Source organism: Camelus dromedarius, chromosome 7 (assembly GCF_036321535.1).
Source record: "Camelus dromedarius isolate mCamDro1 chromosome 7, mCamDro1.pat, whole genome shotgun sequence".
NCBI lineage: Eukaryota > Metazoa > Chordata > Mammalia > Artiodactyla > Camelidae > Camelus > Camelus dromedarius.
This window is the reverse complement of record NC_087442.1, coordinates 48773683-48786033: the sequence shown is the minus strand read 5'-3', so window position 1 is coordinate 48786033 and position 12351 is coordinate 48773683. Positions and strand designations below refer to the sequence as shown.

The 12351-nt window shown below is 35.3% G+C and overlaps 1 protein-coding gene across 2 annotated transcripts in view; it reads right to left on the bottom strand.

Moving 5' to 3' along the window:
• Positions 1 to 12351, bottom strand: part of TMEM196 (transmembrane protein 196) — a 50146-nt gene that overhangs the window by 840 nt on the left and 36955 nt on the right. The window contains exons 2-4 of one of the 2 annotated variants that reach the window (XM_010984663.3): positions 7896 to 7952; positions 3524 to 3778; positions 2281 to 2354 (exon numbers count right to left, since the gene is read on the bottom strand). In XM_010984663.3, coding sequence (XP_010982965.1) covers positions 2281 to 2354; positions 3524 to 3778; positions 7896 to 7952 — 386 coding nt within the window. The remainder of the gene's footprint in view (positions 1 to 2280; positions 2355 to 3523; positions 3779 to 7895; positions 7953 to 12351) is intronic. The other variant, XM_010984666.3, reaches the window with a different exon arrangement.

Genomic DNA, 12351 nt, shown 5'->3' with positions numbered 1-12351 from the left:
TGTGTAGCTTTTTTGCGAAGAACTGAAAAAGGCCCCCAAGGGGATCACTGCTTATCTGTAAGTGAGGATCAATAATCATTCATAGTGGGACAGATTGTTTTTCATGACACTAATGCTCATACAGTAAAAAAACAAACGGTAAAAGCTCTTAACATGTTTTTTAAGGGATCAATTACTAAGTAGTTAATAAGGAAAACTACATGGGAAGGCAACAAAAATTTAGCTATAAAGGCTGAACTAACATAAAAAGTTTCATTTGCAATTTTAGAAAATATGTTAATTTAAGAAGAATTTAGATGCTTTGATTCATATGTTTTGTTAAACATTAAACTCTTCCCTATACAATAAAAGGTAATGAGAAGGTGTGAGTCCCATTCAGATTTATAATGTTTAGTTCACCGCCATATTAATATTTAGGCTAAACTATCTAAAAATAGATGACAACATCTTTCCACAGATGAACAAGCCTATTTGCAAAAGTGCCATAAAGAAGACTCAAGTGGAAATTATTTTCTCAATGATCTCAAGCCTATCAGATATATCTAATTTCTGGTTGGGTGAATTAAAAATAAAAAGTAATGTGCTTGCTTTTGTAAATTTAGAAATTCTTCCAAATATCTATTTTAAAAATGAAATGACATCCATGTCTCATTTTTAGTCTCTTCTCTTTGAAAATTCAGTACGGGAGATGAAATAGAATAAAGACACTTGCTTCTTGTATTAAGTGGATTTCAAACTTGTTTTGGAAGATCAGTGAAGGACTGGAAGGTAAGAATTGGTCTGGTTTTGGAACTTTGCTTTTGAAAACTTTGTTGTCTTTTAGAAAATGAGATAGAGTTTTGTCCAAAAAAATTCTGAGAAAGAAGGCAATATGCAAAGAAGACCTTTCCTCCTTTCACATCAAGACCTCTCTCTCTGTGCGAAGTACCTGGCCTCTTCCAGGCCCTGGGGGGTTGTCTTGTATGTGGATATCCATTATACCTATCCTGGCAAGGTGCTGAGGAATTACCTAAAGCTGAGAACTCAAACCATTTGGGGGAAAGGCTGTGACAGAATGTGGAGAAGTTCTTTTGGAATCAACAGCCTGTCTCTATGGTCTGGTGATGGTTCAGTCTAATTGAGAGGCTAGCTCTGCTAGAGATATGCTGCTGAAAGTAGGTCTGAAAATACACTGGGGTTATTTGGCTGAAGTTAAGTTTATTGATAAGATACTTGATTTGAGGCTTCATTTCAGAACTCATTATGGGTGGCAAGAAAAACAGAAATGATCCCTCCAATATGATCTTTGACAAAATTCACTCATCTATCTTTTTCTATTCCTTCTATTAAGACAAAAACACAATTTTCTAATGAATTTACAAAAGAAAGATTCCCAGGTGACCTTTCTTATCCTAAAATAACTTTGCATTCAAAAGTATCTTAAGAAACATAAAAAAATAATCCAAGGTATAATCTTATATTGTGGGATTAAGAAAAAATCCAGTTTTTAAAAATCTTACAAAAAGAAAGAATTTTTGTAACTATATTCACTCTAGTATGGACATAACAAAAGTACTGACAGGAAAAAAGAGTGAAAATTTGTTTTAAAATGGACGAGTATCTTCAGTTAATTTGCAAATAGGCATGTCCAATTTAACAAGAAGATTATACTCTAAATTTGGGCAGGACTCGATGTGATTGTTTGCCAATGGATATGCTTTCTGCAGTTGGGCCATCGTGTCTACATCACTTCCTATATTTCTAATTGTATTGTTTAACCAAAGCAAGAATGGTGACTATTTTCAGAAATCCATAACAAGGGAAATAAATTTGAAGTGTAGCACACCAGGTAAGTTTACAAGGAGAAAGCTTTTATACCGAATTTTTACTGTAGTAGTGTCAAACTTAGGTTATCTGCTCATGCAACTTTGGCATGAGAGCGTTTGCCTTTATCAGACACATCTATTACTAAACACAGAACTCTGGTCTGTGAATGATGGTATCAAGTCAGATTCATGATAAAGCAGAGAATAAAGGAGTCACAAATCATCCAAGCAGAAGTGTGTTTGGATGCTTATGGGCAGGCTGAATATTTTAAATACTCAACCAACTTTCAAGCTGCAGGACTCTGCCATGTAGGTTTATGTCAGGTCCTCAGAGTAGTTGTCATGAAAGCAATACTTTGAGGAACAACATCACAGCATCAGTCCAGACTGATCTGCTGACATCATGGCTTCCTAGAAGAGGCAGTGCTTCCTGCAGTGACATTACAACATGGTAACTCCCTAGAAGTCAGCGTACCTTGTAGGTAACTCTGGTGTCGGGGGCACCACCGGGCAGCTGGGCAAGTCGGTTATTTCAATAGCCCTCAATCTCTAATATAAATATAACAATCATACAATAAATATTGCACAAACATATACATAAAAAACTAAAGCACACTAGTACAAAAATAGAGCACAAATGAGCCACTATCCAAATATATAACGATAACTTATTTTTAACAATCCTTTTTCTTTAAGTTACCAGTCCTATTTGTACTATTAACTCTTTTTGGAAGGACACAGGTAGTTCAGCTTAAAATCACTTTCTTGAAACAATTTAAGAGCACCTACTCTCCTTATTTGAATGTATAGATTGTATATGAAATGGAAACACATAAAACTACAAAATGAATATTTTTTTCTTCAAAAGCACATTCTAAAGAAATATGCGGTAGCAACTCTTACTACTCTTTCTTCTATTCTGTTGTTATGCAGTTTTTTTCCATGATATCAAGTAAAATATGATGTAGCCATTATCTTAGTGAGTTTATTTTACAGATGTTTTATCTTTTCCTTAACAGACCCAGTAGCAGGAACTGAATTAAGAAATATGTACAAAATGTAGAAGAAACACAGACAGCTCACTATATCACTGTCATTTTATGCAATAAATGTAACTTCCTCTTTGAATGGGTTTCATGAAACAGTTATGCAAGGAACGTTGTTTAAAATACAGGCAAAGCTACCCAAATATGCATGAAGTTTAGATAAGAATTAAATGAAGCTTTACATGGATTGTAATATCTGCACTGATAGGCAAAGCTTTTTGTCGTCTTATTAAAAGGCCTCTTTATGCTTGAAAATCTAATTTACATAATCAAATGCATCTACTTACAAGCACAAGGGGTGAGCTAGAAAGGAGAATTCATCGGATTGCTAAAACTGGCATTATTGACTTGAGAGTGTATTTGGTTTATGTTTTTCCACAGTACAACACATAAAAATCCGTATTTATAAGGCATTCAATATTTTATGAGATTCTATTTTAGGAACTGTGCTTTTACATAGATAGAGAGGCTACAAAATTACGTTGAAAATAGGTGTTCCTAGAATTACCAAGAAAAAAAATAATAAAAAATTCCTATTCTTAGTACAATAGGGCCAAACTCTTATAAAATACAATCCCTCAAATTCTCATCTAAGGCTACAAGTTGATTCACCTATTTTGACTGCAGTCTTCATCGCATGATAGCAGTGAAAGGAAAAGGTACAAAACTCACTTTCTCAGCCATTTCATGAGAGTGATGCAGAGAATGCTCCCTTTCTGAGAACATTCTCCTCTGTTCATAGCTGGCTAGTCGACACGTGAGCCATGAAGAGAGGGTGCAGCCCCCGATCCCAATGCACGCAAGAGACATGGAGGCGAGATGCAGAGGATACAGGGAAGAGGTCTTCTTTGTCACAGCCCGAAGGAACTGAACGTTCAGGATGCCCCCGATGAGTCCACAGATGCAGCAGGCGGAAAAGAGGATCATCTGACATGAAAAGAAAGGGGGAGTTAAAGTTGAAAAAGCAAGGCTGACCAAAACACAGCACCCTGCTCTGCTATACATGTCAAGGATAGCTGAGCTACCATAAACAGAAGGTGCTTTGGGTGCTTCTTAGAGGACAGGGGCTATTTTTTTTTTTACCAAGTTTCTATGCAATCTGGCTTAATAGAGAGGGCACAGACCACAGTGTTTCAGGAATTAATAGCTGACTCTATAATGGCCAGGAATATATCTCATGAAAACTCTGAAGTAAGCAAAATTTATCTTCTAGGTAGATTCAGATTTAATTTGTTTAATATTTATTTAATTTATTTAATATCTATTGTGTGTTATTATGCTAGGAACTTGATCATACAGCAATCATCTCAATTAACCCTCCAAGTAATCCTCTGAGAGGTAATACACATTTTGGAAAATGAATGGTGAGCAGTTAACACTCAAATTTAGGGACTGAATCCAGATTTTCTGACTCGGAATCCACTTTCACTGTTAATCCCCACAAATGATCTAAATACCATCTTGTTGAATTGTCACTAGTTCCACTGAGCTGCAAAACTTTGTAGTTCTCTAGCTGTGTGGGCTTAGGGAATTTGGTTAGCTCCTTTTTTTCGTTTAGAAGAATTTTATTGTTTTAGTATCTATTTTCCCAACAGGTAGTGTAGGGACTCTCTATGAACTTAGAGGTGATTTATTTTACAAATGATTTGTTACTCTGTGGCACCACACAACAGATATTCCCCAAATACTGCTTGGTTGATTGTTCTGGAGAAACACAGGGTGTGGCTTTGCTTTTGATTCTACTGTTGGTTTGATGTGGGTCTCTTTTAATACAGCTACGGGTTTTTATTCAACCCAAATATCATAAGATCCCTGGCAGAACCGAGCATAATGCCTTCCGTGTAGTAAATGTTCTGTGAATATTTAATACATTTAATTGAATGCTTCAATAGATTTAATAATTAAAATTTTTTTATTTTAACTTTTTTTGGGTGGGGGCTGATTAGGTTTATTTATTTATTTATTCATTTAATGGAGGTACTGGGGATTGAATCCAGACCTTGTGCATGCTAAGCATGCACTCTTCCCCTGAGCTATACACTACCCCAAGATTAATCATTTATTTTATATTTGTATCTTGTCTAAAGTCTCCTATGGGCTTTCATGATACGTTATAGTGTGATACTAATGTAATTATTTCCATTTTTCTTTGGAGCACAGTCTCTACTTTAGTCACCTCCCTCATCCCTTAATATAGCTTGTTCACTCCCACCTCAATGACATGCTTCATTTCCTGGAAATTATTTTCTTCCTTCTTGAATCCCTAGATAGAAGACCCAAATCTAGCCCTAACTTCCTCAGAAAGCCTTCCTGGACTTTACTGGGCAAACAGTTTCATAACTTACTTTAGCATTCAGTTTTACATCATTAGGTACTACTTGCTGTTGACAGTTAGCTGAGGTAGCAAACACACATTGAGCACCCAGCATCTGTTAGACCGTGAGTGAGGCAGCAGTTGGCATTACAAAAGAGAAGAGCTCATAGTCATTCCCCTTGGGTATACATCACGGTCCTGTGTGAGAGAAAATCCAACATTCTAACGTGGTATGGCAAATATTCAGAAAGAATGATAAAAGTTTTCCCTCAGAGTAGGGAGGAGGGGAATTTAGTCCAACCAGAGGTTTCAGACAAGGCTTTCTTGACAATGTGTCATCTAAGCTAAGTGTATGTAGTTCCCAGAAAAGGGTAAGGCCATGGATGCATGAAACAGCAGGGTGAGCAGAAAGAAGTACAAGTAGTTCATTTTGTTTCTTTAACAATTCAGCATTCCTTATTGTGTCTGTCATAGAGTACTTATCACCAAGACTGAAACCCAGGGATGCATAAGTATAATCTTTTAATAGTTGATTAAACATAACACTGAATGTCGATTACCAAATAACTGAATCATCTCAAGTGGGAAATTGTAGCTCCTCATTTCAAACAGAATCAACCAGTTACATCTCTTTTTAAAGTACATTCAAATGGTATGTTGTTTCTTGAGAATATATTTTGCTGTTTACACTTTCTCAGAAAATATGGAAAGATATTATATTCTAGCCTCAAATAACTCTGAATTACTGTTAATTAATAAAGTAAATAACAAAGTTAATTGACTATTAGAGGAAAACACTACCTCTCCTGATGCTATTGCCATTAATTCCTTAAAGGCACGACACTTTATTCACAGAACATTCTCACCCAGGAATTAACATGTTAAAATCTGTACCCAAGTTTATAATCATACACTATTTTTAAATCTCACCAGACTAGAGATTCTAGACTTTAGAGATACTTGGAGTGGAGAAATTTTCACACAATTTGATTAAAGGGTAGAGAATCTTTGACAGTTAATGTCATCTGTGGGAACCTCAGATGTTACAGGAGGATAACCAGATGACAGTTTCTAAAAAGTTTAGATCTTATAATTTTTTTCTTTTATAACTTATAAGGAAATTAGAAAGACAGGAAAGACACCAGTGACCTTTTAAAAATCCCTTCCCTCCCCTTCTATGAACTGAACATTTGTGTCCCTCCAGAATTCATACATTAAAGCCAAATCCCCAATACTACAGTATTTGGAGGCAGGGCTTTGGGGAGACAATTAGATCATGATGTTAGAGCCCTTGTGAATGGGACCAGTGCCTTTATTAAAGAGATTCTAGAGAGACCTTTACTCTCATTTGCCACAAGAGGACATAGCCAGAAATTTGCAACCCAGGAGAGAGTCTGATCAGAACCCAGTTATGCTGGCACCCTAACCCTAACCCTAACTTCCAGTCTCCAGAACTGTGAGAAGTAAATTTCTGTTGTTTATAAGCCACCCAGTCTACAGAACGTGTTACAGCAGCCTGAACCGACTTGGACGTCTCTCCTCCCCTGCCCTCCCCTCTCCCTCCTTCCTTTCTCTCTCCCTTTTCATCACATCCCCTCCCTCCTTCCCTCTTTCTTTCCTTTCTTCCTTTCTTTCCTTTACTTTCATCCACCTTCCAAGAAATTGTTACTATACAGTCATAAAGAGTCATCAAAGAGGAAAAGTATAGAAAGAATGAAAACCATGCTAAAGAGAGATGGGAGAATTACAGATGCAAATTATAAGCCTCCAGACAATTTTTTATCCAAAAGTTTCTCTTAATGTAATTTTTAAAAATTACATCTTACCTATCTAAAGCAGTGGGGGCTTCATCCTTTTTGTCACAATAGGTATTCTCACAAAGAAGGTTGTGATTAGAAAAGGAACTGAACAAAATGACTGCAATACTCCCCCTTCCCTGGTCTCCTTAGATAACTGGCCTCCCCTTGGAAAACTCTTTTTAGTCTCAAAAAGATCACTTTCTAATGTCCATAGATAATATGAATTTTGCCAACATATACAGGTCTATGATCTTTCTTATTGTACTCAATAAAATAAACATGCTTTTTCCTACTTTCTAACTCCCAAAAACTGTCATGAAAGGCAGTGGGGAATCCATACTTCAGCATACAGAAATTCTCCTCCAGCCAATAGTAGAGTTAACTGGGAGCAAGGTCCATACCCCCTGAAACCTATGTTAGCACCATAAGACATCTGAGAATGATTTGCACTTTTACATTTTTACATTTGCATTCACAGTCACAAAATAAAATTAAATTAAAAAAACTTTAGTAATTAACTGCAACTACAACACAGCTGTTTTGCTGTTTTGCAAAATTAACTTCACAGTCCAAGCCAGTAGGCCCGGTTCCATATCTAAACTGTTAAATTTCCCATGAACTCAAGCTTGTGAGTATCTGGGAGTCGATAAACTGGATAAGTGGAGACAGGCATCCACAGCAGTCATTGAGGGTTGCAGATTTATGTATTTAAAGGGTATATCAAAGCTTTTCTTTCTTTTTCTTTAGTCATAGTCTGTAATAATCTTGATGGCTTTCTTTGAAAATAAAAAGCCAGGATTTATGTGTCAGTTTTCTTTTTATCCTAAATTAGTAACATTCAGCCTATGAAGTTGGCTAGTCATCATTTCCATTTCTGAGTTCTTACATTTCCAATACTTCAACGCACAATACAAGCAAGGCAAAAACTTACGACGAGTCCAGATTTTTTTTTGGCGCACAGTATTCCACATATGCCGCAAAGAAGAAACTGAAAAGGAAAAGAATAATAATTATTTCATATCCAAAGATAAGAGAACACTTAGTTTTTAGCTCATAGTTCACTCATGACACTTGCTCCAGTGAAGCCTGAAAATTTTACATTCCCATCAAAAGCCAGAAAGGAAAATACGTCATTCTAAAATCGTAAGGGATAAAAATGTAAAATCTAATGAACATTTTTTGCAAGGTTGATATAAGGTGATTGTGGAATTTAAGCAAAACTTGAATCTGTTTACCACCAGGCAAAATGATCAAAGAGATGAATTTAGAGCTTCATTCCTCCTATTTATTTCACTGTCTTCTTGTCCCTTCCTCCTTTCTCAGGGAAAAAAGTGGTATGGTACATTCATTCATACCAAGAATTAGAACTCAGTGGGCTCTGCTATGGTAGGGAGTATAGCACAGTTGAAAAGGGAAGGCATCAGACAAGGAGATGTTTTTCTATAGAGATATTCTTTGTGTATTTCAAATTATGTCAGGTAAGATAGATGCCCCCTCATTCTACCAGAAATACTATCTTTGTGTATACGCCCGAAGAATACAAGGGGATGAAGCTTTTGATGGCATGTAATTTTTTTTGTAAATAAGCACATTGGTGACATATTGTTTTGCAAAAGCAGCTATATCAGTTCGTCTACCAGTGACACACTATTACACATTTTGGTTATCAGAAAGTGGTAAGTTGTTTAATTTGGAAAGAAATATTTAGGCCATTTGTGCATATTTTTGCTGGAAGTAAATGATATAAATAAAATAATGCATTCACTAATAAATAATAAGATTTTCAGAATAGCAAAGAAAACCTTGAATATGGTTAAGGTTGTTTTTGTACGATTTTTCTCTTAAATTTTGCTATCTCAAGTCAGAACTAGCAATACAAGTGGTTTTAACTGAGTATTTTGTGCATGGAAAGATTTTAAAATACACACATCAAAATATTCCTAGGATTATCTGAAATAAACAACATGCTTATGGGATGCACCAACAAAATGTGATTTAAAATAATGGGTAAGAAAAGTCTCATTTTTCAGGGAACTTTCCGTTTAAGGGAACAAAATGGTTACAAAGCAGGCAATGACAGACCAGGGAACACAAGAATATATAAAAATTTGGTACATAATATAAATGACTTTTCAAATTGATGGGGGAAAGATCAGGATCATTTGTTCAATACATGGAATTAGGACAATTTGTTAATCTTCCCTAACATCATATACCAAATACCTATGGAACAGTTTGAATAGTTAAATGTATTTTTAAAATGTAGTAGGAGATGAGAAAGTTAAATATTTATATGATTTTAGAGAAGCAGGATTTTCTAAACAATATCAGCAAAGTCATAGACCAAAACGGAAAATAGTTACTAATACATAAAATTACAGTTCTGATAATAAACAATGTAACTCTCAAAGGCAAAAATAAATTGGGATTATATTCAGAAAACATATGTCGGAGAGTTGATATACTATATAAATAGATCTAACAAAATAATTTTAATACCTTAAAACCATGAGAAGATAGGAACTCAGAACTTTATAAAACTTGAATACTTGCATGATTTTTTATAAGCCTTAAAAAGCTACTTCTGAGCGACCATTTCTCACACCTTTCTGTGTCCTAGGTCTACATGATCCTGTCCTCATATAGACTCTTTCTTACTGATCTCATCTCAGACCTCTCAAGGTTATGCTCAAGTCATTCCATTTTGGACCAATTCTGTGCCTGGTCGGTGCTTCCAAGCTTCAAATCAAAGCTTCAGTATGTCTTTCTCCTGCTTCCCTGACTAACCCATTATTCATCCTGAAAGTGCACTCACCTAGAACTCATTCTTGAAATAATTTGAAAGCAGTGCAGTTTTGTTGGACCTTTGAAATCTATAAACATTGTCATTATTTATTCACAGCAAAACCCAAGAGCACCTCAGGACCATAAGCAGAGCTTTCCAACACAGCTCTGCATCCACTCAGGTGGAACAACTAAGTGGCAATAAAATTCCTTCTTTCTAGTGTATCAGTAAGAAAAGGAGGTAAGTTTTCTAGAAGTTTGCAGGGACAATGGAAAGCTGAGGGTGAGGCACTGACACTGAAAAGAAGTTAAGGTAACCATAGCCCCTCCATTAATGGAATTTGAAGACTTGGTGCACCAAAGGTAATTACTATAGCAATAAAATCAATTCCTCACCAGAATGACTCCACCTTACACAGTAGCAGCTTAAAAGAAGATATTAAGATAAAATACTAACTATATTCAATATCTTGTAGTAGTAACATGGTGAAAAAACACAAAAACGAATAAATGTATGTTCATGTATGACTGAAACATTATGCTGTACACCAGAAACTGACGCAACATTGTAAACTGCCTATACTTCAATTAAAAATATATATAAAAAGAAATAAAATAAAATAAAGAGATTTTGAAAAAATAACTTTTGAATTTGTGCTGCATATACAGCCAAACTCTCATTTACACGAGGGATCGTAAGAAAGATATGCTCATCTGGGAAAAAGAACTGTGATAGGCTGAATTATGGCTCCCAAGATATACACATTCCCCAGAATCCATGAATGTTACCTTATATGGAAAAAAAGCCTGTGCAGACGTGATTAAGTTAAGAATCTCAAGATGCAGAGATTATCATAAATTATCCAGTCAGGCGCGAAATGTAATCCCAAAGTCCCTTAAGAGGAACAGAAGGAGGTCAAAAGACCTCCTTGAATGAAGACACCGGGATAGAGAGAAAGAGATCTGAAGAGGCTGATGGCTTTGAAGATGGGGGGAGAGAGGCATGATGCGAAGGATGTAGGTGCCTGTGTGAACTAGAAATGGCAAGGAAATGGGATTCTTTGGAGCCTCCAGAAGGAATACAGTCCTGCACACCCATTTTAGACTTCTGGCCTCTAGAATTGTGAGAGAATACATTTCTGTTGATTTAAGCCACTAAGTTTGCAGTGATTTGTTCTAGCAGCAATAGGTAAGTAATACAGAGTCTAAACATTTTTTCACATGACAGTCTCTTAAAGAACTGGAAGCTATTAAAAAAAAAAAAAACTAGAAGCTGTTCTTCAGGAAAACAAACAGGGGAAGACATGAGTTAAGAAAGAAGTATAGTAGCAAAAGCACAAAATAAAGTGAAACAGTAAATATTTTAAATTGACAAGTATTGATTGGAAAAATTAATATCTGTTTAGAATGAATATCCCAGGTGATGCTGGCATGAGAGATGGTGGGTTGGGGGTCAAGAAAATGTAAGTAAAATGATTCTTGTAAGTAAATGTAAGTAAAATGTAAGTAAAAAGATTCTTGTATCATTTAGCAGAATAATAGAGGAGCTGACTAGTGCTAGATATTGACAGAAAAGTAGAAGTTTAAATCAGTGCACTAAAATATAAAAGACCAGAAAAATAAAAATTAAGAGAAAAAATACATAGACAATACAGACTGAACCAACAGATGTCAAGAAAGTTTAAAAAATGAAAGGAAATAAGGTGAGAGTGAAACTATAAAATGAATTGGTATAAATAATTTCAATAATGTAAGCAATCAGAATATATGTGAATGTATTCAATTTCCCTAATAAGAGGGAAAATAGAGAGAGGGAGAGACACTCTGCTAGGAAAAGAAAAGAGATTTGTTCAAACTTTCCTAAAATGAATGAAAACCTCTTTCCTTACTCGTTTTCTCTTTGTCTTTCTCTTTCTCTCTCTCGCTGTTTCCCCCTTTATGTCAATCTCTCTCTCTGTGTGTGTCAGCACTGACCTAGATGCTATGATTTCCTTATTACTATTTCTTTCTGTCCAAGAAAGCTTATTTTGGGCAAGGACTACGAGTAAAAAAGACTATTGTAGAATTTCTGTCTAAATTACATAATGGAAAATTTGGGAGCCTTGGCTGTAATGGAAACAGATAAAAGCAATGGTTCTATCAGCTGGATAGGAGAACAGCAAATGTTGGGCAGATGGGATTACGAAAGATAGTGGGCCAATCTTATTTTAAGACAGCTTATTAAATTTTTTCTCACATAGTATTTAACCACCTTAGGTGAAATAATTTTCACTGGAATTCACTAGCCATTACAGAAGACATACATATTCAAAAATAGAAATGGTACTTTTCTTCCTTCAAGATAGTGAGATGAACCACAAATTGAGCTTGATGCTTTGCTAACATTTAATGATTTATACAATTTCATTAAAACTAGTCAATTTCTCTAAAACATACAGAAGAACTATCAGGAAAACATATAGAAAAATATTAAATATTAAGAAACTGATTCAAAAGAAAACTATCTCTGATTAAAAGAGCATATTTCTCCTTGTACCTGGATAAAAGTTTGATGACTTGCTTTGCTATCATCAGTTATTGAATATTTTTACTCTACTTCAATC